Source organism: Schistocerca nitens, chromosome 1 (assembly GCF_023898315.1).
Source record: "Schistocerca nitens isolate TAMUIC-IGC-003100 chromosome 1, iqSchNite1.1, whole genome shotgun sequence".
In the NCBI taxonomy this organism is placed as follows: domain Eukaryota; kingdom Metazoa; phylum Arthropoda; class Insecta; order Orthoptera; family Acrididae; genus Schistocerca; species Schistocerca nitens.
Genome location: NC_064614.1, coordinates 396,888,184 through 396,915,941, shown reverse-complemented (window position 1 = coordinate 396,915,941; position 27,758 = coordinate 396,888,184). Strand labels below are relative to the sequence as shown.

At 39.4% G+C, this 27,758-nt stretch overlaps 1 protein-coding gene across 3 annotated transcripts in view; it reads right to left on the bottom strand.

Annotated features, from left to right (window-relative positions):
- Positions 1-10,629: 10,629 nt before the first annotated feature.
- Positions 10,630-27,758, bottom strand: part of LOC126249507 (uncharacterized) — a 155,632-nt gene continuing 138,503 nt past the window's right edge. For all 3 annotated transcript variants that reach the window (XM_049951170.1, XM_049951162.1, XM_049951178.1), the window contains exon 9: positions 10,630-14,694. In XM_049951170.1, the coding sequence (XP_049807127.1) occupies positions 14,083-14,694 (612 nt within the window). In that variant the 3' untranslated portion in view covers positions 10,630-14,082. The remainder of the gene's footprint in view (positions 14,695-27,758) is intronic.

Below are 27,758 nucleotides of genomic sequence, written 5' to 3'. Positions count from 1 at the left end.
CTTGCACAGGATAGAGCAGCATGGAGAGCTGCATCAAACCAGTCTCAGGACTGAAGACCACAACAACAACAACAACATTCGTGTAGTACGTAAAGAAATATGAATGTTTTAGATGGACCTCTTTTTTCGCTTTGTGATAGACGGTGCTGTAATAGTCACAAACAATTTTAGATGAACAGTTGGTAACAGGTAGTTTTTTAAAATTAGAATACAAAACGTGGGTACGTTTGAACATTTTATTTCGGTTGTTCCAATGTGATACATGTACCTTTGTGAACTTATCATTTCTCAGAAATCATGCTATTACAGCGTGATTACCTATAAATACCACATTAATGGAATAAATGCTCAAAATGATGCCCGTCAACCTCAATGCATTTGGCAATACATGTACCGACATAACTCTCAACAGTGAGTAGTTCGCCTTCCGTAATGTTCGCACATGCATTGACTATGTGCTGACACATGTTGTCAGGCATTGTCAGTGGATCATGATAGCAAATATCCTTCAACTTTCCCCACAGAAAGAAATCTGGGGACGACCAATCCACCTGTAATGAAATATGCTATTCAATACCGCTTCAACCGCATGTGAGCTGTGTGCCAGACATCCATCATGTTGGAAGTACATCGCCATTCTGTCATCCAGTGAAACATCTTGTAGTAACATCGGTAGAGCATTACGTAGGAAATCAGCATGCATTGCACCATTTAGATTGTCATCGATAAAATGGGGGCCAATTATCCTTCCTCCCATAATGCTGCACCATACATTAAACCGCCAAAGTTGCTGATGTTCCACTTGTCGCAGCCATCGTGGATTTTCCTTAGCCCAATAGTGCACATTATGACGGTTTACGTTACCGCTGTTGGCGAATGACGCTTCGTCACTAAATAGAACGCGTCCAAAAAATCTGTCATCGTCCCGTAATTTCTCTTGTGCCCAGTGGCAGAACTGTACACGTGGTTCAAAGTCGTCGCCATGCAATTCCTGGTGCATAGAAATATGGTACAGGTGCAATCGCTGTTGATGTAGTATTCTCAACACCGACGTTTTTGAGATTCCCAATTCTAGCGCAATTTGTCTGCTACTGATGTCTGAATTAGCCATGACTGCAGCTAAAACACCTACTTGGGCATCATCGTTTGTTGCAGGTCGTGGGTGGCATTTCACATATGGCTGAACATTTCCTGTTTCCTTAAATAACGTAACTATCCGGCAAATGGTCCGGACACTTGGATGATGTCATCCATGATACCGAGCAGCATACATAGCACATGCCCATTGGGCATTTTGATTACAATAGCCATACATCAACACAATATCAGCCATTTCCACAATTGGTAAACGGTCCACTTTATCATGGGTAACGTATCACTAAGCAAATACCAGCCGCACTGATGGAATGTTATGTGATGCCACGTACTTATACGTTTGTGACTATTACAGCGCCATCTATCAAAAAGTGAAAAAGTGGTTCAACTAAAACATTCATATCTCTTTACGTACTACATGAATATGTAATAAGAAATGGTGGTCCCTATTTAAAAAAGCGCAGTTGATATCCATTTAACCTATGGCAACGCCATCTAGCGGGCCAACAATAGCGCCATCTGGTTTCAAGCTAGATGAGTTTCGTTCTTTGTAGTTTTTCCATTTGATGCTTATTTCGTGAGATATTTGGCCCAATCACGATCAATGGACCACCCTGTATATGTAGGCTGAAGAATCAGGCTGCACAAACACACTTACACATACACACAAAAAATTCGATTACAGAAACAATGATCTTACACATCAAAAGGGGACAACCATTAAGCGTTGTAGGGGAAATGGAATGTGTACCCTGGGAAAGGATGCATATATTGTTGTTTATTGTGGCGGTTCTGTATTGCACATATATATATATATATATATGTGTGTGTGAGAGAGAGAGAGAGAGAGAGAGAGAGAGAGAGAGAGAGAGAGAGAGAGAGAGAGAGAGAGAGAGGGGGGGGGAAACATTCCACGTGGGAAAAATATACCTAAAAACAAAGATTCTGTAACTTACCAAACGAAAGTGTTGGTACGTTGATAGGGACAATAACAAACACAAACACAAACACACACACACACACACACACACACACACACACAAGCAGACATATGTAAAGGCAAAGAGTTTGGGCAGAGATGTCAGTCAAGGCGAAAGGTGTGTGTGTGGGGGGGGGGGGGGTGTATACCTGTCCCTTTTTTCCCCCCCAAGGTAAGTCTTTCCGCTCCCGGGATTGGAATGACTCCTTACCCTCTCCCTTAAAACCCACATCCTTTCGCCTTTCCCTCTTTCCTGATGAAGCAACCGTGGGTTGCGAAAGCTTGAAATTTGTGTGTGTGTGTTTATGTTTGTTATTGTCTCTATTAACGTACCAACGCTTTCGTTTGGTAAGTTACAGAATCTTACTATGACGATTCAGTATCATATATGTATAAGAACTGTAACCATTTCCGAGTATATATAAGACGGAGGCATGAGTAAGAAAAAAGAACGTAAGTCAGAGAGAAATCAATGGGGGTAATTATTAAGGAAAGTCAGTCTAACAAACGTTCTGACGATTTGTAGGATAGTGGGACTCTTATAACCCAAGTAAACATATTATATATTAAATGGTGTATGGAGACATAGTATATACCAAGTATGTATAAGTTGAAAAGAAGGGGAGCACTCTGGAAACTAAATGAAGTATCAAGAAGTGGTGTTGATGTGTAAAATAGATTTGTAACTTTACCAGAAAACATTCCATTATAGTGTACATAAAGATGTATACTAGGGAAATGAACCATGAGGCCTACTCGTAAAGGATAGGGGGATGCACCCAGCATTTACTGAATATAAAAGGCAGATCTAAGAAAGGCTGACCTGTACTGTTCGGACAGGGGCACTAAGAAGGGGATTGACCTGTGCCATAGGAACATAGGAATCAAGTGGAGCGTACCTACTGAAACGAAAGGAGGGAGTGCACTCATAGGGTCAACCCATATATAAGGTATAGGTACTGTTCCAGAAGGGGAAATGGACAGTATCGTGACACAAGTCGCACATTTTATAGGGATTATTCTGGCAAGTTTGAATTCTATATACCACTAGCATTATGTTTTACGAGTATCGGAGAGATCACTTTCATTTGCCCAAAGTTCCTCCAGAATACAAACTACTATGAGTTATGATACTAGTCGGTACTGAGGAAAAATATTACAAAAACTTAAGAATATAGGATGTAATATTTAAATGTCCATGACACCTGGAATTTACGATTGGAGGTGAAGAGCAAGTCCTCACGATTTGTAAGTAAGAGTAATGCGGAATGAAACTATAAATAGAAGCTTATGTTCTAAAAACAAAGCAGAATAAAGAATTTGTGGAAAAACAACAATCGGAAGCCTGCTCCAAAGAGTACAAGGATTTATGGAGGGGGGGGGGGGGGAAATATATAGAATGTGTATATAGATTTATGCAGTAAATGATTACTTTTGAAATGTGGATACTAAGTACGATATCAGTGTACATAATGGTTATGTATAAAATACCGCGTGTTCGATCTGAGGAGGGGGATACGTAGTATTTTGAGAACTTGCACGTAAATTCCGGAACCACTCGACCTTCTACCACCTTGAACACGCGATATTTTAAAGATAAGTGTGAGCGAGAGCCTATTTACTGCAAGTGCAAGTCTGGGTCAGGTTATAAGAGGATGTAGGTTCACTTTGTTAAGACTTCAAAAAGGAAGACACCGTGGTAATAGTGGGTGGGGTGGGCAACAGCATAGATAGGAACCAAAATTATTCAATTGAGAGTGACGTGGTGAAGATAGCTTCAGCAACTAGACATAATGTTGTTGGGATTGTCTGTTCTGAGTCGCCATGACCGGCCTCTTTTAGACTCTTCTGTTAGGAGAGTTAATTTAGAGGTGGAATTGCTGCTTGGATCGGGTATGGGGTCTCATATCGGTGCGGTACCTGTTGGGTCTATCAGCAGATGGAACTATGCTAGGCATGGCCTTCACCTCAACAGGAAAGGGAAGGGAAGGGAAGGGAAGGGAAGGGAAGGGAAGGGAAGGGAAGGGAAGGGAAGGGAAGGGAAGGGAAGGGAAGGGAAGGGAAGGGAAGGGAGGGAAAACTGTCTGGGCTAATAGCAAGTAACTTAAGTGGGAGGGGGGCACTGTCACAAGTGTTAAAATACCATTGGTTATAAGTGACAGATCAGCAATATTTTTAGGGTAGGGAGGGCAGAAACGAAAGTTGTTCAGAGACAAGCTGAAAATGGCATTCACATTGATAAAACAGGCAGCCAGAAAGCAAATTTTAATCTACACAATTCACACAGACAGCCTCCGATTGAAACTGAAGATACTCAAAAATTGGCAGGAATATTAGGTTCATCTAGTCTTAATTCAGCCAGTGCACAAAATCAGCTATCACAATTGCATCAGAATATGTGAGGACTAAGGGGTGAGTTTAATGAGATGCTTATTTGTGTTGAAGAATTAAGAGTTGAGCAAACCAGTTGAAATAATCTGCCTCTCTGAACATCATGTGACCACTGGTATAGATATGTTAAATGTTACAGGATTCAAGTTGGCTTCTTATTTCTGTAGAGGAAATATGGAGAGAGGAGGAGTTGCCATATTTGTCAGAAACTTATGATTAAAACAGTACTGATATTAATAAATTTTGTTCAGAGCAGCACTTAGAAGCTTGTGCAACTTAAGTAGTATTTCATAATAAGTCCTTTATAATAGTAGGAGTACACAGATTTTAACCTCTTCATAAAAGATCTGGAAGCTCTGCTGTCCCACCTCACAGGAGAGAGAGAGAGAGAGAGAGAGAGAGAGAGAGAGAGAGAGAGAGAGAGAGAGAGGAAATAGATGTTGCTGGAGATTTTAATGTGGATTTATTGAAAAGCCCTGCCAGTGAACAATTATTGCAGTCAGTAACACTATCATTCAATTTAGTTCCTACTATGAACTTTGCTCCTAGGATATGCAAATGCTCTGAGACTGCTATTAATAATATCTTTGTAGATAAATCTAGGGGAAAAAGTCATATCACAAAACCAATAGTAAATGGGCTATCTGCTCATGACATGCAGCATCTTGTGTTAAATGTTGAAACTTGTCAGGATAAAAAAAAATCAACTAAATCTGAGTACAGGAGAGTAATAAATAAGTAAAAAATTGAGAAATTCAGGAAATTGCTCAAAGACATGGACTGGATAATTGTTTACAATACATCTGACTCAAATGGAAAATACAAAGCATTCATTAATAAAGTTGCCTCCACTTTTGAGAATTGTTTTCCCCTTAAGGTAACTTAACTCACACACAAGCCAAAAAATAAACTGTGGATTACACAAGGAATAAAGATATCATGCGGGACAAAAAGGAGGCACTCTACTATCTAGGAACAGCTTTGAGGTTAGAGTTGTAATGCATTACAAAGAATACTGCAAAATACTGAAGCAAGTATTCCAGAAATCGAAGCAGCTTTATTATGAGAGAAAGATAATCACATCAGGTAACAAAATAAAAACTGTATGGGATATTATGAAGAGAGAGACAGGTGGGGCCAAAAAGGAAGAGGAACACATAGCTCTAAAAAATAAATGAAACTTTGGTAACAAGTACAGTTAGTGTTGCAAACCTCTTAAACAACTACTTCATTTCTGTTACTGACAGCTTGGGGTTATCAGGTTCAGTGAATAACATATCAACAAAGTGAATCAAAGAGTGCTCATGAGAGTTAAGTTTTATCTTACATTATTTGTGTAATCAATCTCTTATCAGTGGAACATTTCCAGACTGGCTAAAATATGCTGAAGTTAAACCTCTTTACAAGAAGGGGGATAGGGAGATACCGTCAAACTATCAACCAGTTTCACCTTTGCTGGCTTTCTCACAAATCTTTGAAAAGGTTTTATTCAAGCGTCTCCTTAAGCATCTGACTGCAAATAATATTGTCCAAGTCACAGTTTGGATTTCTGAGGGGTTCTAATATAGAGAAAGCTATTTGCACTTACAGTGAGAATGTACTTAATTCATTAGATAATAAATTACAGGCTACTGGCATTTTTTGTGACCTGTCAAAAGCCTCTGACTGTGTGAACCACAGCATTCTCGTAAGTAAATTTAGAGCATTATGGTGTGACCGGCAATGTCTTATCTATCTAACAGGAAACAAAAGGTGTCGTTGCAAAATACCTGTGCAATAAGCAGTCAGTCTTCATCTGACTGGGAATTAATTACATGTGGTGTTCATCAAGGTTCCATTTTGGGTCCATTTCTTTTTCTAGTGCATATTAATGACCTCTGATCTGTTACATTGCCAGATGCTAAAGTTTGTTTTGTTTGCAGATGATACAAACATTGCAATAAGTAGCAAGTCAAGTACAGATTTAGAAATAGCTGCTAATCAAATTTTCACTGACATTAATAAGTGGTTTAAAGCTAATTCCTTGTCATTAAACTTTGAGAAGACCCACTATAAGCAGTTCAGAACCTGTAAGAGATTTCCTTCCAGCATGAGAAGAACATATGAAGACATGAAGATCAAAGAGGTTGACAGTGTTAAATTTCTGGGATTACAATTTGATGATAAATTCAGTTGGGAAGGGCATACAACAGAATTGCTTAAGCGCCTAACCAAGTCTGTATTTGCCGTGAGAATGATGTCAGATGTAGGAGAGAGAAATATAAAAAAGTGCATACTGCTCACATTCATTCTGTTATGTCGTATGGGATCATATTCTGGGGCAACTCATCAAAGCGAGCAAAAGTTTTTAGGGTGAAAAAGCGTGTGATAAGAATCATTTGTGGTGTAAATTCGAGAACATCTTGTAGAAACCTATTCAAGGAACACTGTATTCTAACCACCGCTTCTCAGTATATTTATTCCTTAATGAAATTTGTTGCAAGTAATACATCTCTATTTCCAAACAATAGCTCAGTACACAGTATCAATACTAGGAATAAGAAGAATCTACATAAAGGCTTACAATCACTTACCTTGTTCCAAAAAGGGGTCCAATATTCAGAAACACACAAAATAAATTGCCAGCAACCATTAAAAACTTGGTTTCAAATAAATCACAGTTTAAACAGAGTTTGAAAGACCTTTTGATAGACAACTCCTTCTACTCCATAGATGAATATCTTAACAGAGACTGTTAAGTCAGCTTAAGTAAAAATATGTTAGATTTCAGTTCTGACAACACTCAATCACAACAGTCAAGATTAGGTATTTTGCGTATGATAAATTTATTAATAGTGCATAACAGTGTTTCATTCTGAGAGTGTGTTAATTCTGTAAATATTAGCTGTCCCAATTTAATGTATTGTATTAACTTATTTTCGACTATCTCCTGACAAATGATCAGGGTAGTAAGTATTATATTCAAATATTTTTATGACATCCTTTCTGACATGTTCCACACCCATGAGAATCATGTCATTTTTGGGCCTATGGAACGAAAACAGAATCTAATCTAATCAACACGTCTGTGTGTGCAGTGTTGATGTTTATCATGGGAAGACAGGAGCTGCATCAAACAAGCAGCAACAACAAATATTTGCCGTAAGCACCACAGTAGCTGTAGGAGGACACGGAGTAATTAAATGCTACTCTTTGTTGTGTTAGTGAATGTGACTGCAGTAAAAAAAAAATAATAAAAAAAAATGAACATTTGTCTATAGACTTTTAACTTACTTCGTAGCTTAGCTTTGAATGAAGCGAGACGCAGGGGACGTCTATAAATTATTTGTTTGTTAAAACCAGGCGCTGTCACAACATGTCTTCAAGATGGTTGCTACACTTGACGTTCGTCAGAAGCAACGTGCTGTCATAGAAAGCAGGTTACCTTATGAAAGTGGGCACGGCAATATTGAGGATTGTCCTCGCAGCGGCAGGCCTCGTACTCCACACACTCCAGACAATGTGCAGAGAGTTAACAAATTGGTGACTGCTGACGCATCACAGTGAACGAATTGTCACACTACGTTGGGATAGGGGAAGGAAGTATTTGCAGAATACTGAAAGTGTTGGTGTTAAAAAAACGTTTGTGCTAGATGGATTCCCAGGATGTTGACAGTGGCTCACAAAAAAAACGGTATGCAACGAACTTTTGGAACAGTAAGAGAATGGTGGAGATGAATTTCTTGGAAGAATTGTGACAGGTGGTGAAATATGGCTCCATCATTTTTCACCAGAGATGAAGAGGGAATCAATGGAGTGGCATCATGCAAATTCACCCAAGAAAAAAAAAAAGTTCAAAACCACACCTTCTGCTGGAAAAGTTACGGCTACAATGTTTTTCGATTCTGAAGGACTCTTCTTGTGGACATCATGCCAAGTAGAACCACCATAAATTCTGATGCATATGTGACGACACCGAAGAAACTTCAAGCTCGACTGAGTTGTGTTCGACTACATCGGCAAAAGCAGTATGTTTTGCTGTTGCATGACAATGCACGGCCACATGTCAGTCAAAAAACCATGGAAGCGATGACAAAACTCTGATGGACAACACTGAAACATCCGCCTTACAGTCCTGACCTGGTTCCATGTGCCTATCATCTCTTTGGGAAACTGAAAGACTCTCTTCGTGGAACAAGGTCGGAAGATGATGACTCCCTTGTGAATGCTGCCAAACAGTGGCTCCAACTGGTTGGTCCAGAATTATACTGTGCGGGTATACGGGCACTGGTTCCACCATGTTGTAAGGCAGTTGAGAGGGATGGAAATTATGTGGAGAAATGAAAATATTGTTCCTAAAGGATGTATCTACACACTGTAAGACTTTCAAACATTTAGAATAAAAGATGGATTTTAAAAAAAATAGTGTGCATTTCTTTTGGAGTGACCCTCGTATCTAACAGGTGTCATCATAGTTGACCTACAAGGATTTGTATGTTTATGTGAAACTTGTGAAGATGAAAATATACCTGAACTGAAAGTATGAGGTTACCGAGTTATTTCTAGTGTGTGTGTGTGTGTGTGTGTGTGTGTGTGTGTGTGTGTGTGTGTGTGTGAGAGAGAGAGAGAGAGAGAGAGAGAGAGAGAGAGAGAGAGAGAGAGAGAGAGAGAGAATTTATTAGTTCCTCTACCCAGCATTATTTCTTCGGAGAAGTTGTGGAGATCGATGTGCAGCCGCATATCCAGAGAAGAGGAGCGGCTAAAAGTTTCAAGAAAGTCAACTGTAGGAAGAGAAGTGTGAAGTTCACAATCCAGCTTTGCACTGCTTCTCTTGTCGCCAAAACTGTCGGAGCTCTCTTCAGACATCTGAAATGTGCTACATCCAAATGCTGACAGATGTGTCGAGTTTGGAGGTGGTAAAACAAAAGCTATGTCTTTTCTTCACAAAGTTTAATTACCTCCAAAGGCAAATGACTGGACAGATTGTCTCAAATTACAATTTTACACCCGGAAAATTTTCTTACACGTGGGAGCTAAAGTTTCCTGAATAACTGCCCGCAAGTCAAACCAACCATTAGCACTTAAGTCGTAGACTGCTCTTCTCACCCCATCCCAGGTAGATGTGTTTTGCCTTACACACTACATAAGGTGGACCATTTCAGCCAATGCACAAATCATGAAACTGATGCTTGATAGGAGTCTGGAATCTGCTACACATGTTTTACCACAAATTTGCTGACTCCCAGGTCATCAGTAAAACTGAGTTTGTCAAAGTTAAATACATTTGATGGTGGCACATCTTGGAGGGTTTCCTTTAGATTGATAAAATAGTCCCTTATCTCTCTTGGTATGGCACATCTTGATCTTTGTACAATTTCTCATAATCAGGCCATTAATATTTTATTCCGTAGCATGACTATACTTACCCATTCCTTTCCTGGTCTGTTATCTATAAATCTTCCTTATTACTTGAATAATCTTGACCTACGTCACAAATGTCTGTCATAGGAAAACCCCACTCAGCAAATGTCATAAAGCCCTCCACCAAATGTCATTCATCACAGGTTAACACTGTCTGCCTCTCATAATTTAAAAGGATGCCTATTATTAACTCTGTCATTGAGTGTAGTATATGGTGCAGCATTTTCATTAGAAGTCCTTCTGATTCTCATATTATCCGATTTCACAGCTTCAACTTTTTAACATAATATTATTACAGTTATACTCACAAGATAAACATATTAATTGCTGGAATATTAATGCAGTGTTAAAAACCTTCAAATCAGGGCTCTACTAATAACTATTTCTGTTTGAACATTTGTCACTATATGTCAGTCTGAATAGTTTTAACTGTATTCTATGAAACTGGAAGTTCCACGACAGAGACGACAAACAGATATAAAGAGTGGCAACCACTCACCTATCACTGACTGATGTCTGGTGTATAACCAGTGACCGCAGTGACTGCTTAGGCCTTTACTGTATTATATTTTGTAACATAGGAGGAAAGGGATTTAAAATCACAAATGATCCTGCTCCCCTCCTCAGCAAGGGTATAATCTAAAATTATGTAAACAAAGCATTTTTCTTTAATAAAGGTGAGTTTTATTAGAACTTTCATACATATTTACAAAATTAAATTTACTGTTTTAAAAATAGATCAGTAAAAGTTACCTTAACAGCACTACAAACAAATGGATTTTAAATTTCGTCCACATATTTAAGCATTTAAACCTCTGTCAATGTTTTTCACAATTATTTTACACAATGATCATTTTAAATATCCAGTATCTAAAAAAGAACTAAAATAGCAAAAACATGTATTATATGTCTTTTTTCAACAACTTCAGCCATTTACATATGCCTCATTCCATGTGAAAGGACCCTTCATAATAATAAAAAAAAGTTTAAAAGATCTTACAGTGTAGCATATCTTTCTGTAGCCAAAAGGTCAAGGAAGCAGAAACTAATCCCAGTTTTCATTATATCCTGGCCTGAAAGGTGTAAAACAGTTACAAACTTATTCTTGGTGTCGGGGAAAAAAATTGTAAAATTTAATGTGAAATGTTGGCAGACCTACAGACTAGTGTCTTTGAAGTTGAATGTCCATGTATTGTGCATATACTCTCTGGATAATTGTGAAGCTGTAACTGTGGTTTTACATTTATAATACAGGTAAATAAGCTCTGTATCTTAAAAAAACAAAATACGGAATTTCTCTCACACCCACAACACAGAAATAGACATTTATTTGTTTATCAGTTTAGGTTCATGTTATGTAAAGTTGAAAGTTTGTAAAAGTGAGGTTAGTTCCATGGGATACAACTCTGAATTATAATTTTTTTTTTTTTTTTTTTGTAGAAACACTACGATGTCAAGAAACGCGTTTCGAGTGTGACACGTCAAAGTGTTAGAGCTGTTACCGTGATACCATAACTTTGTAACAAGGAAATTTTACTGTAAAAACAGACAGTTATTGTTATTGTTGATATTATTGCTGTGATTGTTATTATTATCAACCAGCTGAAAGTATTATTCTTGTAATTTATTATAGGACAAGCATGTCATCCACTGAAAGGTGCTGCAAGTTTAGGGAAAAACTGAAGCAATCTCCAATTCAGTATCAGGCAATGTTAGAAAGGAACGCAAAAATGATAAGTTACGGAGAGAAAAAAATAAAGCTGCCTTGCAGGATGATCAAAAGAAACTTAAACATATGCAAGATAGGGAAAGACAAAGGGGGCATTGAGAAAAGAATAAAATTTCTGCTCAAACTCCCGCTTCATCTTGAAAATCGTCGCCCTCTAAATCATATAGTTCCAAAAGATCATTTGGGAAGGCGGTAAACAAGGTGAAGAAAAGTGTAGCATGCAGCCTAGGAAACGAAAGGTTGTAGTGGCAAAGCTGTATAATGAGCTGCCTGAAGTTGCAAATAAACTTAAAAAAGATATGTACAAGAAAGGGAGTAAGTTTCTCAGTGCAGATACAGAAAATAAAATAAAGAACTTCTACCTTCGTGACGACATAAGCCGAAAAGAACCAGGAAGAAAAGATGTGGTTAGTGTCAAGAACCCTGAAACTGGAGAATGAGAACAGAAACAGAAGTGCTATATGATGATAATATCTGAAGCATATGAAAAATTTATTCTTGAATATCCAGAGTGTCAGATAAAAAAATCAAAATTCTTCTCTCTTCGTCCACCTTTTGTATACCCTGTATCATTTATGCCACATAATGTGTGTATTTGTCGATACCATGCAAACATACAGTATTTTGTTGAAAGCGTTGCAAGAGAAACCAATACATTTCCAAGCAGAGCACAAGCACAGAAAATTATAAGTGTATGTCCAGTGCCTGCGAAAAGTGTAACACTTTAAATGCGAAGAGCCTTGTTGATGATGAAGTACTGAACAATGAGCTTGAATGGACGCAATGGAAAGATGCTGAAGGTCTCCCTCAGTGTATAGAAACAGTTGGGACAGTTTTGAATGCCATTAAAGAAATAGATAAAACAGCTTCTGGGATTCAAACTGCACTGTTATGTTAAGAAGCAGCAATCAAAGTACTTTGAGGATGCAAAAGTAAATTTCAGTAATCACGATTTGATTTTGCAGGTTGACTATGCTGAAAATTATACTTCTGTTTGTCAGGATGAGATCCAGAGCGCTCACTGGCACCAACAGCAGACAACTATATTTACAGCTGTGGCCTGGATTAAAGATGGCACCGTACGCAGCTATGCCATTGTTAGCGATGACTTATCCCACAATAAATATTCAGTTTGGACAATGATTAAGCTGCTTTTTCAGGACTTAAAGAGAGAATTTCCTTATCTTCAAAGAGTCAAGATTTTCTCCGATGGTTGCGCAGCGCAATTCAAGAATCACTTCACATTATTAAATGTTACATATTTACAGGCTGACTTTGGCATTACTGGTGACTGGTATTTTTTTGCCAGTTGTCACAGTAAAGGTGCAAAGTTGATGGCATTGGTGGTATCATGAAAAGAACAGTGTAGAGAACTGTAAAATCACAGAGGGTTACTATTAACACTCCTTATGATTTTTACAAGCGCGTCGAGGAGAAACTGAAAGGGATTACAACCCTCTACTTATCATCTGAAGAAATTAATTCAGCAATGGCTATGTTGGATAATTGTTGGAAAGGCGTACAGCCTATTCCAGGATTGCACAAGCTCCATTGCACAATTGGGAGTTCTAAGGGTTTCGGCTACATCTGCTCAGGCGATTACAACAGTGATATCACTTCATAACCATGAAAATGCACACAATTCGATATGTAGTGTTGATAGTGAAGAATCCTTGAAACTTACTATAGGAGACTTTGTACTGTCAGAGTTGACTGCCACTGGAAAGTCCTGTTTGAAGAAGAAATACTTTGCAGAAGTTCTTCAAGTCGATGAACAAGCTGAGCAGGTCATGCTGAAGTATATGCAACCAATTGGGAAATGCTGGATTTGGCCCACAGAAGAAGACATATATATATGGGAAAATATTTCAGTAATCTCCCAGAAAGTAAATCCACCCAAGCTGTTGAACAACAGAGGCAACTTGTTTTTCAGTAGTATTGAAATAGGCCTAGTTCTCTTGTTTAAGTTTTTATCATTTTAACATAATAATTAAAGTACTTTCTTGCTGTTTTGTTTTAAATTACACTCAATAATATTGATGTATCTATGTGTCACAACCGCAAAGTCACACCCGCAACATGAAGGAAAAAAATATGTTGTGTTTTGGAAGTGTCTGTGAATAAAAGTTATCATATCTTGTATTTTATTACTCCTTTCTTCACTGTGTAAAAAATTATCAACCATCCTGATTCAGAAGTAGGAGACAAAATAACTAAAGAACACAGCTATGCGCAAATGAAGGGTAAAGTTTTGTCACACCCGCAACACTTCTTCACGATTTTTTTTTTTTTTTTAGCAGGTTGAGTGTAAAATTAAAACCTAAAATTTTTTTACAGGAACTTAATAACATTCTATTCTATTCATTAAATTAAAGTTAGCCTTACTCTGACAACTGAAGTACAAATAAATATAACTTTACGCGTGAAAAATAGGGCAAAATGTCACACCCGCAACAGTGGAATGACCCATATGTTAATGTCAATGTACTTAATCACCATACAAATCGTTCAACTGAGCAATGACTTTTCTGGAAATTCTTCCTGGGGTGTTCATCTTTTTAGCTGATCCATGTCGAGGAGTTGTAAGTAATTTGGTACTCTTCCTAAGACTCTCATATGCATACTGAGCGCCTATGTTATTTAGCCTTTGAGACCTCCTTAGTGAATAGTGTTTCTTCTCAGAGTCTAAAACACAGTTCTTTGTCTCTGAACATTGTTCATCAGAGCTGACCGGAATTCCTATCTGTTCCAAATTATTTATTGCTGTACTGCCATTGCTTTTTGTAGCAGTTGCTTGCGTGGTCTGGCAGTGACATGAACATTTTCTACAGACAGTTTCCTGATTTGAAGACAGATTTTTAACAATTTCTGTCAAATTTGCCAGTTCATTTAAAGTTTTATCCAACTTTTCATCCATGTTTTTTAGCTTCTCATCCATGTTTTTTAGCTTTTCATTTATTTCAGTTTGTTCATTAAGAATTTTCTGTTCATTTCTTACATCACAAGTGTTGACTCCTGTGTTCTTGTGTATCTGCTTTAAAATTTGAGACTTTAATAGGCTTGACTCTTTCACTAATTTTTCTTCTATATCATCAACATTCTGAAAAAAAAAATTAATGTTATTTATGCTACCACAGGTTAAACATACGTACACACCAGTAATAACTATAATTTTGAATTTCCATGTAAATAAAATTAGAGTCAAACGTACGTTTCCAAACTATAATGTTTACTAGAATTAATGAACTCACTTTTCCATTCTAACAATCAGTTTTAGTTTAATACTCATTCCTTGTGACTGAACTAATTATTATTCGAAACAGGAATAGTGTCTGGTATTTTAGAAAGAAAGTAAGAACAGACTTTTAAGTTTAAGACTGAATAAGACTGCTTGACACGCCATTTCACATCTCTAATTTTCTTTTTCCTGTTTGAAGACATGTACACTATGTGACAAATAATGCTCAGTTTCTTTCATTCTTATTTAAATACTTAAACATAGGAGTGAACTACCAAAATTGTGAAATGAGCAGATGTGACATAAATGAAGTACCGGTAGGCTAAGAAAAAAGTGCATCTTGATCTATTATGACTGGTGGAAAGATGAATTGACAATGAGTCTACATGAGCATGCATTACTATATGAAGTTAAACCTGTCAACATACAAGCATGAAAAAATAAATAAATAAATAAATGTCACAAAAAAACACTAATTTGAGAGAATAAAATAAAGAGATTATTTTGGGCCATACTGACCTAAACACTGGATATGTCACAACTATCATTTGCAACAAACTATTTTAACGATCAGAAATCTGCCTCACTGACAGCTCTTGCAATTACAAATGAAATCAATGATTTTTACAAATACCTCATTCGACAAAAAAGATAAAAGAATACTTCTTTTAGGAGTTTTGGACCAGAACGGGACTAGCACAGTTAAATTCCTCTGCTCACTGTTACTAGTCTAGTCACTGCTTTACAGTTCCTACAGAAGGGATAGATAAGAGGCTGTAATATATTCCTCACTGGTTCTTAAAACTACAAGCATCTGCCATTCCAGGTTATTTTTAGCATTTCTGCGAAACTCTCTCGTGGATAAGCTAACTTTTAACTATTTGTTCTGACCACATTTATGTACGTTTATAGATTCCCTGTTAGTCCTCTTATTTCAGCCCCCCACACTTGAGCAATTGTGCAGAATAGGTTGCACAAGCACTCCACTTGGCAGACTGACTGCATTTTCCCTTAATCCCACCAAAGAACCTAAGTCTGCCACTTGCTTTATGACAGTCTATGTGACTGTTCCACTTCATAATCCCCGAATTATTACACCTAGGTGTTGTACGAGATGACCAATTCCAATTGTGACTCACTGATAGTTTAGTACTAGGATACTTCGTTCTTGTATTTTGTGAAGTTAGCAATTTTACATGTCTGAATATAACCTGATATAGTACAACTGCACACACATGCAACATGTTTATAGTGATGTTCACGGGAATGCCAATTCTAAGGCTGTATGGAAATAGAGTCCAATAATTGTGGATACCACAGCCAAGAAAATGAACAATTTAAATTCAAAAGAATGTGTAAAAAGCCTTACACCACCGATAACTGTAACTTGAGTCATGCTGGTTAATAAATGTGTGGTAATGTATTCTATCCTCCTTTGCATTACTCCAATTTCCATGATCTATCATGTTTGTAGCGTGTTCTTCCCAGTTATTTTCTATAACTGTATGCTACACGTGTCATCAAACCATCAAAAAATTGAGTTTGTGTGTATGTCAGTTATCATAACTGTGTATTGTGTTTCTGAGATCAACTTTGGGAAAAAACCTTGTATTTGCCTAGGTGATAGCAGAAAACCATATGAAATTCAAACAAGGGTTGTCTAATCTGTCACACCTATAGGCTTTCATCTGATATGTAGATTAAACCTAAGTCTCACTGACTAATGTGAGTCTCAAGCTGTTGTACTGTTTTTATCTTTATACATTTCTGAAGACGTGACGTGGCATCTGCTACATACTACTGTTATAGTGTAGTACCCCAGATCACGTAAGAAACAGATTGCCCAATCGCTTGGTCTAGCAGGCAACCCTTGTCAGGGAACAGCCACCAGGCGGCAACAGCGTCACACCCTTACTTGTGACACCAACCACTAGATGGCACTCCGTTCTGTGAAATATGTGGCAACATCGTCCGAACGCATGCAGCTTTCCACCATTTGGCGTCTGTGAAGTACAGCTGTTTCTGACATACCGGTGGTAGTGGATCGAGTCGTCATGTCGAGGGCGTGCGAGTATATCAACTGTGGAAGGAGTAGACGGACAAATCCTGAACTAAAAATGTTCAGATTTCCCGTCAAAGATAAAGAAAGGTTACAGGAGTGGATTTTAAATTCAGATAAATCAATAAATTAGTTACGAGTAAGAATTAATAAAGAGCCCTAAGCATTCGATCCTATCTAAATTTTGTCGATCTTATATTCTGATATAACGTGGCAGCCCTTCCTGTACAAGAATCATAGCATACAATTTTTAAATGAAATCTTTGCTGCGATTTGGACTTTTTTAAACTGTTTATTCACTGCACTATTGTAATTTTGGCTGTAGAGGCATTTTTGTGTGCAATGAGAAAACTGAAACAAATATAAGATATGGATAACAAAATGCAAAGCATAGTGTGGTAACATTTGGTAAACAATTTAAGAAGCATTACCTTACAAGACTTTGTACTTGAAAATGGCTCTAGAGCTGAAATCGCAACAGTGAAATAAATGAATAATAGCCGTCATCTAACTGCTAGGTCATCGGTCCCTCTAAATCCTGGTATATACTAGAGCGAACGAAGTGAACGAGTGTAAAACCTCGTTTACACTGCAGCAAACGAGTATTCATAGATAATTCGCCAATTTTCACTGCCATTCATTTATACTTGTGAACAAGTGTTTATACTGGAATGAAGGGAGGAGATTAGAAGAGAACGAGCATAACATGCAAACTGTAGACGCTGCCTTTTTTTTTTTTTTTTTTTTTTTTTTTTTTATCTGTGCGCTAATAATCCTCTCACAGCTTTCACTCTAAAACAACACTACTTATAGTAACAGGTCTGCGCGAGTGCGGATATCCCCAGTAATAACTGTGTTGCAGATAAAAGCGTACCTCTGTTGCGAATATTTGCGGGTTATCTTTAAACTGTACAAAGTAAATTTTTAACATAATTATGGTTTGCCGTCTGTGGCTCTTCAAAGTTGACACCGCCAAAATATGCTCGAAAAACACGCTTCCACTTGTATATTACCGCGTTTGCAGCCCCCTTTCAACAACAATCCAAAATTCATCGTTTTGTGCCACTCTTATATCATTTACGATAAGTTACATGCAAAGTAAAAGAATTTAAATTTGAAATGACTGTCACTGAAATATGTCCAGCATTAATTCGCATCATAACGGAGTGTGGATTTTGAAAACTTTCTAGTGTTAACCTGCACATGGAGATCTTTTTTACCACCATAATCCGTATGAGAAGAGCTGTATAGCAAAGAGGAAATAGACAGCATGGAAGGCGAGTGTAAAACCTATGTGACTGCAATACAGTCTGCATTTAAACAGTAACTCGCGAGAAATGTTTGTGTGTTATGTTTCATTTATTTCATTTCGCATATGATTGTGAGAAATAAACTTGGTTTGTAGAATTACAGGAGCTAATCTACATTCTTAGATTGAAAACTCGGGAAAAACCACAGCCGATCATGAGCTACTACAGTCAGCAGTGTGACAAATGCATTTCGCGCGCATCGCTCTAGCCGAACGCAAATCAGCGTCATTCACGTCACAGAAGATACAGCGTTGCCAATTCCGCGACATGGGCAGGTCAGTTAGCATTGTAGCGTCGCCTGCGACATTTGTTGACCAACAGGAAAACTATTTTTTCGGTTGCCTGTTCTGCTGTAAGGACGTCAATCTGTTTCTTACGTGATCTGGGGTAGTACTATTCAATAAACTTAAAGCACTGTTCATGTAACACAGCATAATGTCAATGTTAGTTTGAATAGTGACACCTTCCCTGACATAACACAATCTGCTTCATTCCATGGCAAATAACTTTCTAAAACCAAGATTGCATAAATACTTATTTGTTTTCGAAAAACGGCTTCAACAGGCTTTGCTGTCATCTTCTGACCTTAAAATTGTTACAAAACATGTTCACTGCAAGCTGGAGCCTCATGCCGAGTTGCCACATTAGTGGATAAAATGTAGCACATTAAGCAAATGTTTGTCACAATGAACAGAACTCGTCAAGCTAACATACACAGATGTGCTATTTCACATTTTAATGTATACTGTGTTTTTTAAGACTTAATCATCTGGGAGTGCTATACATACAGAAATGTAATAGGCTCTTCAAAATAAATTAGTGTGCTCAATTTTTTGCCATATAACACCCTCACACAAAGAAATGAAACAAATATCTAGATATTATCTCTAAGTTTTAAACTTACACAATTTTATAATGTACAGCTAGTATTCTCACACAGTAATAAAGGAAAGAAAAAAGTTTCCAATGAACTCTAACCACAACCATGTTTGCAGCATCTGAAGATAAAATTTTGAGAAAGAATTTAACTGTGGATAATAGTTTATTTACTTTGATAATGACCACATCCTGGGCAAATAACTGAAACACCATCCAATCTATCACAGAATGCAAACTGAAAAACAATCTGTCGGAACATCTAGCTTCAAAATTTACATATTTGCAACAATTCCTTTTGATAACTTATAGCTCATTAGAAAGAGTAGAGGACTGAGTATACACAATGCACTTTAAATTGTGTGGAGACTGTCATGTTACAATACAAGTACCAAACATACAAATTGCACTTCCAATCAATATTCTAAAATACAATTTTCATAGACTGACACTAACATTTTATTTGGTTTTTTGTAATACTGAAACAAAATATACAAGCTGGAAAGCAACTTTATGAGCAAAATAATAATTAAACTTTAATGATGTCTTGACAAGTATCAAAACAACTGCTGAAATAAAGTTACATTTGCTGAGGGGGGAGGGGACCACAAACTTACTTGCACACTTAAAACCGGAATGCTAAGATATTTTTTGGAGTTACTGATCCTTATGAAGAAGTAGAAATATTGCTACGAAGTCTTTCGCGACGTATTTCTTGAGTAAAAATCTCTCGGTGTACATGCCGCGTCAATTCAGGATAAAACTCCAAGCTTTCGACCACTTTACCTCCTGATTCAAGGGATGGCGCTGCAAGCAACGTGGGATAGCAACTACATCTATGGAAGTAGAGGGCACCACTTCACTACGCGCCATATCGCTAACGTATTCCAGCCAATCAGAAGCCGTCCTTTGCATATAAAAGTGGGAACCTCGCTAGTTCACGACAGTCAGTTTTAGCCCTGACGACGACCATGGAGGTAGTGGTCGAAAGCTTGGAGTTTTATCCTGAATTGACGCGGCATGTACACCGAGAGATTTTTACTCAAGAAATACGTCACGAAAGACTTCGTAGCCATATTAGTTTCCTCTACGGGGAGGATATAGCACGCAGCGTTCGTCACCTGGAGAAGCTGCGCTTGAAACAGTCTCAGTTGCTGAGCAATCTGGCTTTTTTACAACGCTGTCGTGACAAGGAGGTAGTACCGAAGTTTGCAGTCGTCAAACACCACATCAGAAGCGCTGCAGTAAACGGAATTTTACGAAAGACCAGCCATGCTATTGTGAAAGAGAGGATACATCATACCAGGTATGAACTAGACATGAACGCTCGCCTGTTATTTAGTTGCCATTTATTTCTGGCTGGAGTCCTCTCACCATTGGACTGGGAATGGGTGGATATGACTTTGGCGGCACACCAACGAGCCAATTTAAGCAGGACTACGGCGAAACAGGCCGATAAATTTGAGCGGCTTAACCGTGATCAAGGAACTACTGGGTCCAACGGCATTCACCGCACTGTTATCAACTTCTCTGACAAGGAACTTGATGAAGCTACCATCTCGGCTCTCAGTAAAGGATTGAACTTTGCTCCAACTCCACGTAAGTTACCTGTGGTTGAGATCATTAGTGGAGCGGAACAAGCAGTTCGTCATCTTCCTCAAGAAGCAGTGGATGACGTAAGGCTTGCTACTAGCCGGATTTTAGCGACATCCAACCCGCCTAAGTCAAACATCAGCAGAGAGGAGAGACAAGGACTAAAATTGTTGCAGAAGGATGAAGATCTAGTTGTTTTACCTGCTGACAAGGGGAACGCCACGGTAATCCTCAATGCTACAGATTACCACAAGAAAGTTGGATTATTACTGGAGGACAGCACATACCGGATTCTCAGACGGGATCCCACATCGGTGCTCAGCAGGAAGACAAGGGAGCTACTAAAAAACTCTGGCCTCTCCGACGAACTGGTGAAGAACTTACGGCCGAGAGCACCTAGGCCACCAAGACTGTACGGTTTGCCAAAGGTTCATAAGGAGAACGTCCCGTTGAGACCGATTGTTAGCGCTATTGGCTCTCCTACGTACAAGCTTGCAAAGCACGTAACTAAATTGTTGGCGCCTATAGTTGGTCACTGCCCACATCATATTAAAAATTCAAAAATGTTGTTGATATCATAAAACAGATGAAGATAGGCCCAAGTGATATCATCGTCAGCCTCGACGTGGTTTCTCTGTTCACCAAAGTACCTGTGGATGAGACATTACAACTGTTGGCAGCTCATTTCTACTCAGAAATTTTGAAGTTGTTCCGGCTTACCTTGACGACCACTTATTTTTTATACAGTGGAAATTATTATGAAATGACGGATGGAACAGCCATGGGTTCACCACTGTCACCAGCAATAGCGAATTTTTTCATGGAGGACTTCGAAGAACGAGCCCTGAGCAGTGCTCACCTCCGCCCATCATGCTTCTACAGATACGTCGACGATACTTTTTTAATCTGGCCACACGGCAGCGACATGCTGCAGCAGTTCGTCGAACATCTGAATGGTGTACATCCAAACATAAAATTTACATTGGAGGTAGAGAAGGAAGGGAAGTTACCTTTTTTAGATGTGTTGGTAGAGCGAAAGCCGGATGGACGACTGCGCCATTCTGTGTACAGGAAGCCAACCCATACAGACTTATATCTGCATAGCCATAGCTTCCATCACCCATCTCAGAAGAGAGCTATGCTGAATACTTTAGTACACAGAGCCAGGACTATTTCCGACAAGGACCACCTCGGTCCCGAGATTAACCATTTGACGACTGTTTTCAAGAGGAATGGTTATTCTGCCGGTGAAATTAAATCAGTATTGTCCAAGAAAGTAAGACACGATGCCGGCCACATACAAGAAGAGGACCAACACACAGCGCGGCTTCCTTTTTGCGGTGCTACAACGAGCAAGATAGCCAGAGTCATGAAGAGGCAAGGAATAAAACCAGTTTTCCGACCACCTAGGAAAATTAAGGAAATGTTGAGACCAGTCAAAGATAGTCTCGGCTTAAGAGTGCCGGGAATTTATACTATTCCTTGCGAATGCGGCAAGAATTACGTGGGCCAGTCTGTAAGAACTGTTGCCGCCGCTGCATCGAGAACCAACGCCACCTGAAATACAGGTATTTGGAAAAATCAGCGGTGGCTGAACATAGCCTGCTTAACAAGCATAAGATTTTATTTGAAGAAACCAGAGTAATAGCCCACACATCGAATTACTGGGACTCTGTGATCCGGAAAGCAGTCGAAATTAGACTTAGCGATAATAATTTTAATAGAGACAATGGCTATGCACTTAGCAACACTTGGAAGAGTGCACTGGATAAAGAAAAATCGCAGAGAAAAACTTCTCGCACTTTACCTCCTGATTCAAGGGATGGCGCTGCAAGCAACGCGGGATAGAAACTACATCTATGGAAGTAGAGGGCACCACTTCACTACGCGCCATATCGCTGACGTATTCCAACCAATCAGAAGCCGTCCTTTGCATATAAAAGTGGGAACCTCGCTAGTTCACGACAGTCAGTTTTAGCCCTGACGACGACCATGGAGGTAGTGGTCGAAAGCTTGGAGTTTTATCCTGAATTGACGCGGCATGTACACCGAGAGATTTTTACTCAAGTAGAAATATTATATAAAAAATACAAGCTGGCGTTCTATGAACCGGGGCATGGAATGTTAGACCCATTAACTGGGTAGGTAGGTAGGTTAGAAAACTTAATAAGGGAAATGGATAGGTTGAAGTTAGATATAATGGGAATTAGTAAAGTTCGATAGCAGAAGGAACAGGACTTCTGGTCAGTTGAATACAAGTTTATAAACACAAAATCAAATACGGGTAATGCAGGAGTAGGTTTATAATGAATAACAAAATAGGAATGCAGGCAAGCTACTATGAACAGTATAGCAAAAACAAGACAGACACAAAGCCCACACCCATCACTGTAGTACAATGTAATAAAATGGAACACCTTCAGCTGTCCTTTTGCTGTTATTTATTATATAGCTACCAGTTTCCGAGATTCAGTGCACCACCTTCAGGCCTTAATTGACACTGAGGGATTAACTCCAATTGTGTACATGTTACCTCAGTGTCCAACATCAATGAACTAGCTTCCATAGCCTGTAACAATGATGTTGTGTCTCCAATCATCAACTGGCAACTACCAACTGTTTGAGACATATCATCACTGTTACAGTCTACAGAAGCCAGTTCAAAGATGTTGACCACTGATAGAATCGTGTGTACGATTGGGGTTAACCTCCTCGGTGTCAGTTAAGTTCTGAAGATGGTGCTCTGAATCACCGAAATTGGCAACTATATAATAAATAACATTGAAAGAACAGCTGCAGGTGTTTCATTTTATTACTTAAGTGAACGGTCAAAGTTCCTCAAACCTTCAGTGAGAAAGGATACCAACTACATGGTGCATATCTGGACATGGGGAAAAAAATTCCCAGATTTCCTGGTTAAAAATACAGGGTTTTTTTCCGGGTGAAAATACACTTTTTCCATGTTATGTGACAGTACACTATCCTTCGTAACTGTAATACTTATGAACCCTTCAAATGGTTAAGGTTTTATATATCGGCATATAACTTCCTGGCAGTTTAGGGGAGGGGGGAAGACGACGACCACTTTTTGAAAGATCTTTGATGTGAGCAACATGTACGCTGCATATTTTCATAGTCCAATACACTGCATGTTTTTGTATTACAAAATTATAAATTCGAATTTCACCAAAAACACACGATAGTTTCCAAAGCATTGAAATCGAGATTGTGATGTGATTTTGTAAGTCAATAATAGCTTATGTCACATGATCTCACCAGACAATAACAGCAGATATTCAGTGCATAAGGTATGTGATGTAGCAAACTACTAGCAACCTCACTTTTAAGTAGTGCTAGCACACAGTTAGGAAAAAGTTAATGGTTTAAAGTAATATACATAGTGTAGTTACAAGAAAAGCTAAGCTTTCACATATAATATTGGTCTCTAGTAAGATCAATAAGCTACAAGAAAAGCTACGTTTTTACTTATAACATTGTTTTTTTTGTTATTTTTTTATTTTTATTTATTTATTTATTTTTTTTTTTTGCCTGTGTTACATTGTAAAATATATCATACCAATGCGCCAGGAAAATTTTAATAATGACATAAATGACTGGTTTTCAGGGCTCAAAATTATTCTAAGTGGTTGGTCCTCAAAGTTTTAAATGAGAGTCAAACACTCTGTGGTTTAAGAAATTCTTCGCATGTTCTCATATGTAACATATTTCATCTAGCGTAAAAGTAAAAATTTACTTTGATAGTAATGTGTTTCAAACCACCATTTGCAATATCTTCCTGCTATCTGTTGGAAATGAGGTCATTTCAGCAGTTTCCTGAGAGTGCCAAAAAAACAGGTGTTACTGTGCGTACGCAGCTACGATGACGTAGGAAGCCCTTATATTCAATACATATAAAGCATTAAGACATCTTACATTATGTCATAAAAGAAACAGGACATCAGAGGATACTCCAAGAGCATTGGAATTTCATAAACCATACTAAACTGCATAATTCAGCTAAAGGTGCACATTTGAATGTCCAGATTCACAATGAAGTAGGCCCCAACCTGATATTAAGCTTTTCAGTGCGGTTTTCTGGATGTAAATTTTCTCATGTTTGATTCTTTATTATGGCATAATGTCATATGTGCCTGGAGATGAAAACGTGCACTTGAAATTCAACAAACAGTTGGAACTAGCCAATAGTATGGAATGAAACACTTTATTTCAAATAAATTGACTGCCTCAGGAGAAAAGATTAATAAAAGCCAAATTTCTTTAGCAAACTGACAAAAATAACAGAAATGTCTGCTTGTGTCTGTGTATGTGCGGATGGATGTGTGTGTGTGTGTGTGTGTGTGTGTATGTGTGTGTGTGTGTGTGTGCGTGCGTGCGAGTGTATACCTGTCCTTTTTTCCCCCTGAGGTAAGTCTTTCCGCTCCCGGTATTGGAATGACCCCTTACCCTTTCCCTTAAAACCCACATCCTTTCATCTTTCCTCTCCTTCCCTCTTTCCTGACGAAGCAACCAGGGGTTGCGAAAGCTCGGATTTTGTGTGTCTATCGTCCTGCCAGCGCTTTCGTTCGGTAAGTCACATCATCTTTGTTCTTAGATATATTTTACCCACGTGGAATGTTTCCCTCTATTATATTGACACACACACACACACACACACACACACACACACACACACAAACAAAGATGATGTGACTTACCAAATGAAAGTGCTGGCAGGTCGACAGACACACAAACAAACACAAACATCACACAGAATTCAAGCTTTCGCAACAAACTGTTGCCTCATCAGGAAAGAGGGAAGGAGAGGGAAAGACGAAAGGATGTGGGTTTTAGGGGAGAGGGTAAGGAGTCATTCCAATCACGGGAGCGGAAAGACTTACCTTAGGGGGAAAAAAGGACAGGTATACACACACACACACACACACACACACACACACACACACACACACACACATATCCATCCACACATATACAGACACAAGCAGACATATTTAAAGACAGAGAGTTTGGGCAGAGATGTCAGTCGAGGCAGACGTGCAGAGGCAAAGATGTTGAATGACAGGTGAGGTATGAGTGGCGGCAACTTGAAATTAGCGGAGATTGAGGCCTGGTGGATAACGGGAAGAGAGGATATATTGAAGAGCAAGTTCCCATCCCCGGAGTTCGGATAGGTTGGTGTTAGTGGGTAGTATCCAGATAACCCGGACAGTGTAACACTGGGCCAAGATGTGCTGGCCATGCACCAACGCATGATTAGCCACAGGGTGATCCTCATTACCAACAAACACTGTCTGCCTGTGTCCATTCATGCGAATGGACAGTTTGTTGCTGGTCATTCCCACATAGAATGCATCACAGTGTAGGCAGGTCAGTTGGTAGATCACGTGGGTGCTTTCACACGTGGCTCTACCTTTGATCGTGTACACCTTCCGGGTTACAGGACTGGAGTAGGTGGTGGTGGGAGGGTGCATGGGACAGGTTTTACACCGGGGGCGGTTACAAGGGTAGGAGCCAGAGGGTAGGGAAGGTGGTTTGGGGATTTCATAGGGATGAACTAAGAGGTTACGAAGGTTAGGTGGACGGCGGAAAGACACTCTTGGTGGAGTGGGGAGGATTTCATGACGGATGGATCTCATTTCAGGGCAGGATTTGAGGAAGTCGTATCCCTGCTGGAGAGCCACATTCAGAATCTGATCCAGTCCCGGAAAGTATCCTGTCACAAGTGGGGCACTTTTGTGGTTCTTCTGTGGGAGGTTCTGGGTTTGAGAGGATGAGGAAGTGGCTCTGGTTATTTGCTTCTGTACCAGGTCGGGAGGGTAGTTGCGGGATGCGAAAGCTGTTGTCAGGTTGTTGGTGTAATGCTTCAGGGATTCCGGACTGGAGCAGATTCGTTTGCCACGAAGACCTAGGCTGTAGGGAAGGGACCGTTTGATGTGGAATGGGTGGCAGCTGTCGTAATGGAGGTACTGTTGCTTGTTGGTGGGTTTGATGTGGACGGACGTGTGAAGCTGGCCATTGGACAGGTGGAGGTCAACATCAAGGAAAGTGGCATGGGATTTGGAGTAGGACCAGGTGAATCTGATGGAACCAAAGGAGTTGAGGTTGGAGAGGAAATTCTGGAGTTCTTCTTCACTGTGAGTCCAGATCATGAAGATGTCATCAATAAATCTGTACCAAACTTTGGGTTGGCAGGCCTGGGTAACCAAGAAGGCTTCCTCTAAGTGACCCACTCCCAGATTCAACCAAACAGCCCTGGTCAAAAATTTACTGTCCTACACTCGTACTCTTTGCTGGAAGTATCACTTTGCCACGAAGAAAAATTATCCTAATCCTACCCCTAATGATCCAACTCCCCAAGACACTATCCAAATTGAACCCTGCCTGGAACAGTTCCGTCCTCCGTCACAGGGGGACCCACCTCCTCTTCCTCAAAATCACCCTCTCCAAACCTTCCAGGAATTTCTGACTTCCAGCCTTGCCTCTCAATCCTTCTTAAAAAACCTTAATCCAACTCCCAACATCACCACTGCTGAAGCCCAGGCTATCCGTGATCTGAAGGCTGAGCGGTCCATCGTCATTCTTCCGGCGGGCAAGGGTTCCACAACCGTGGTACTTGATCGTCGGGAGTATGTGGCTGAGGGACTGCGTCAGCTTTCAGACAACACCACATACAAAGTTTGCCAAGGTAATCCCATTCCTGATGTCCAGGCGGAGCTTCAAGGAATCCTCAGAACCTTAGGCCCCCTACAAAACCTTTCACCTGACTCCATCAACCTCCTGACCCCGCACCCCTACCTTCTACCTTCTACCTAAAATTCACAAACCCAATCATCCCGGCCGCCCCATTGTAGCTGGTTACCAAGCCCCCACAGAGCGTATCTCTGCCTACGTAGATCAACACCTTCAACCCATTACATGCAGTCTCCCATCCTTCATCAAAGACACCAACCACTTTCTCGAACGCCTGGAATCCTTACCCAATCCGTTACACCCAGAAACCATCCTTGTAACCATTGATGCCACTTCCTTATACACAAATATCCCGCACGTCCAGGGCCTCGCTGCGATGG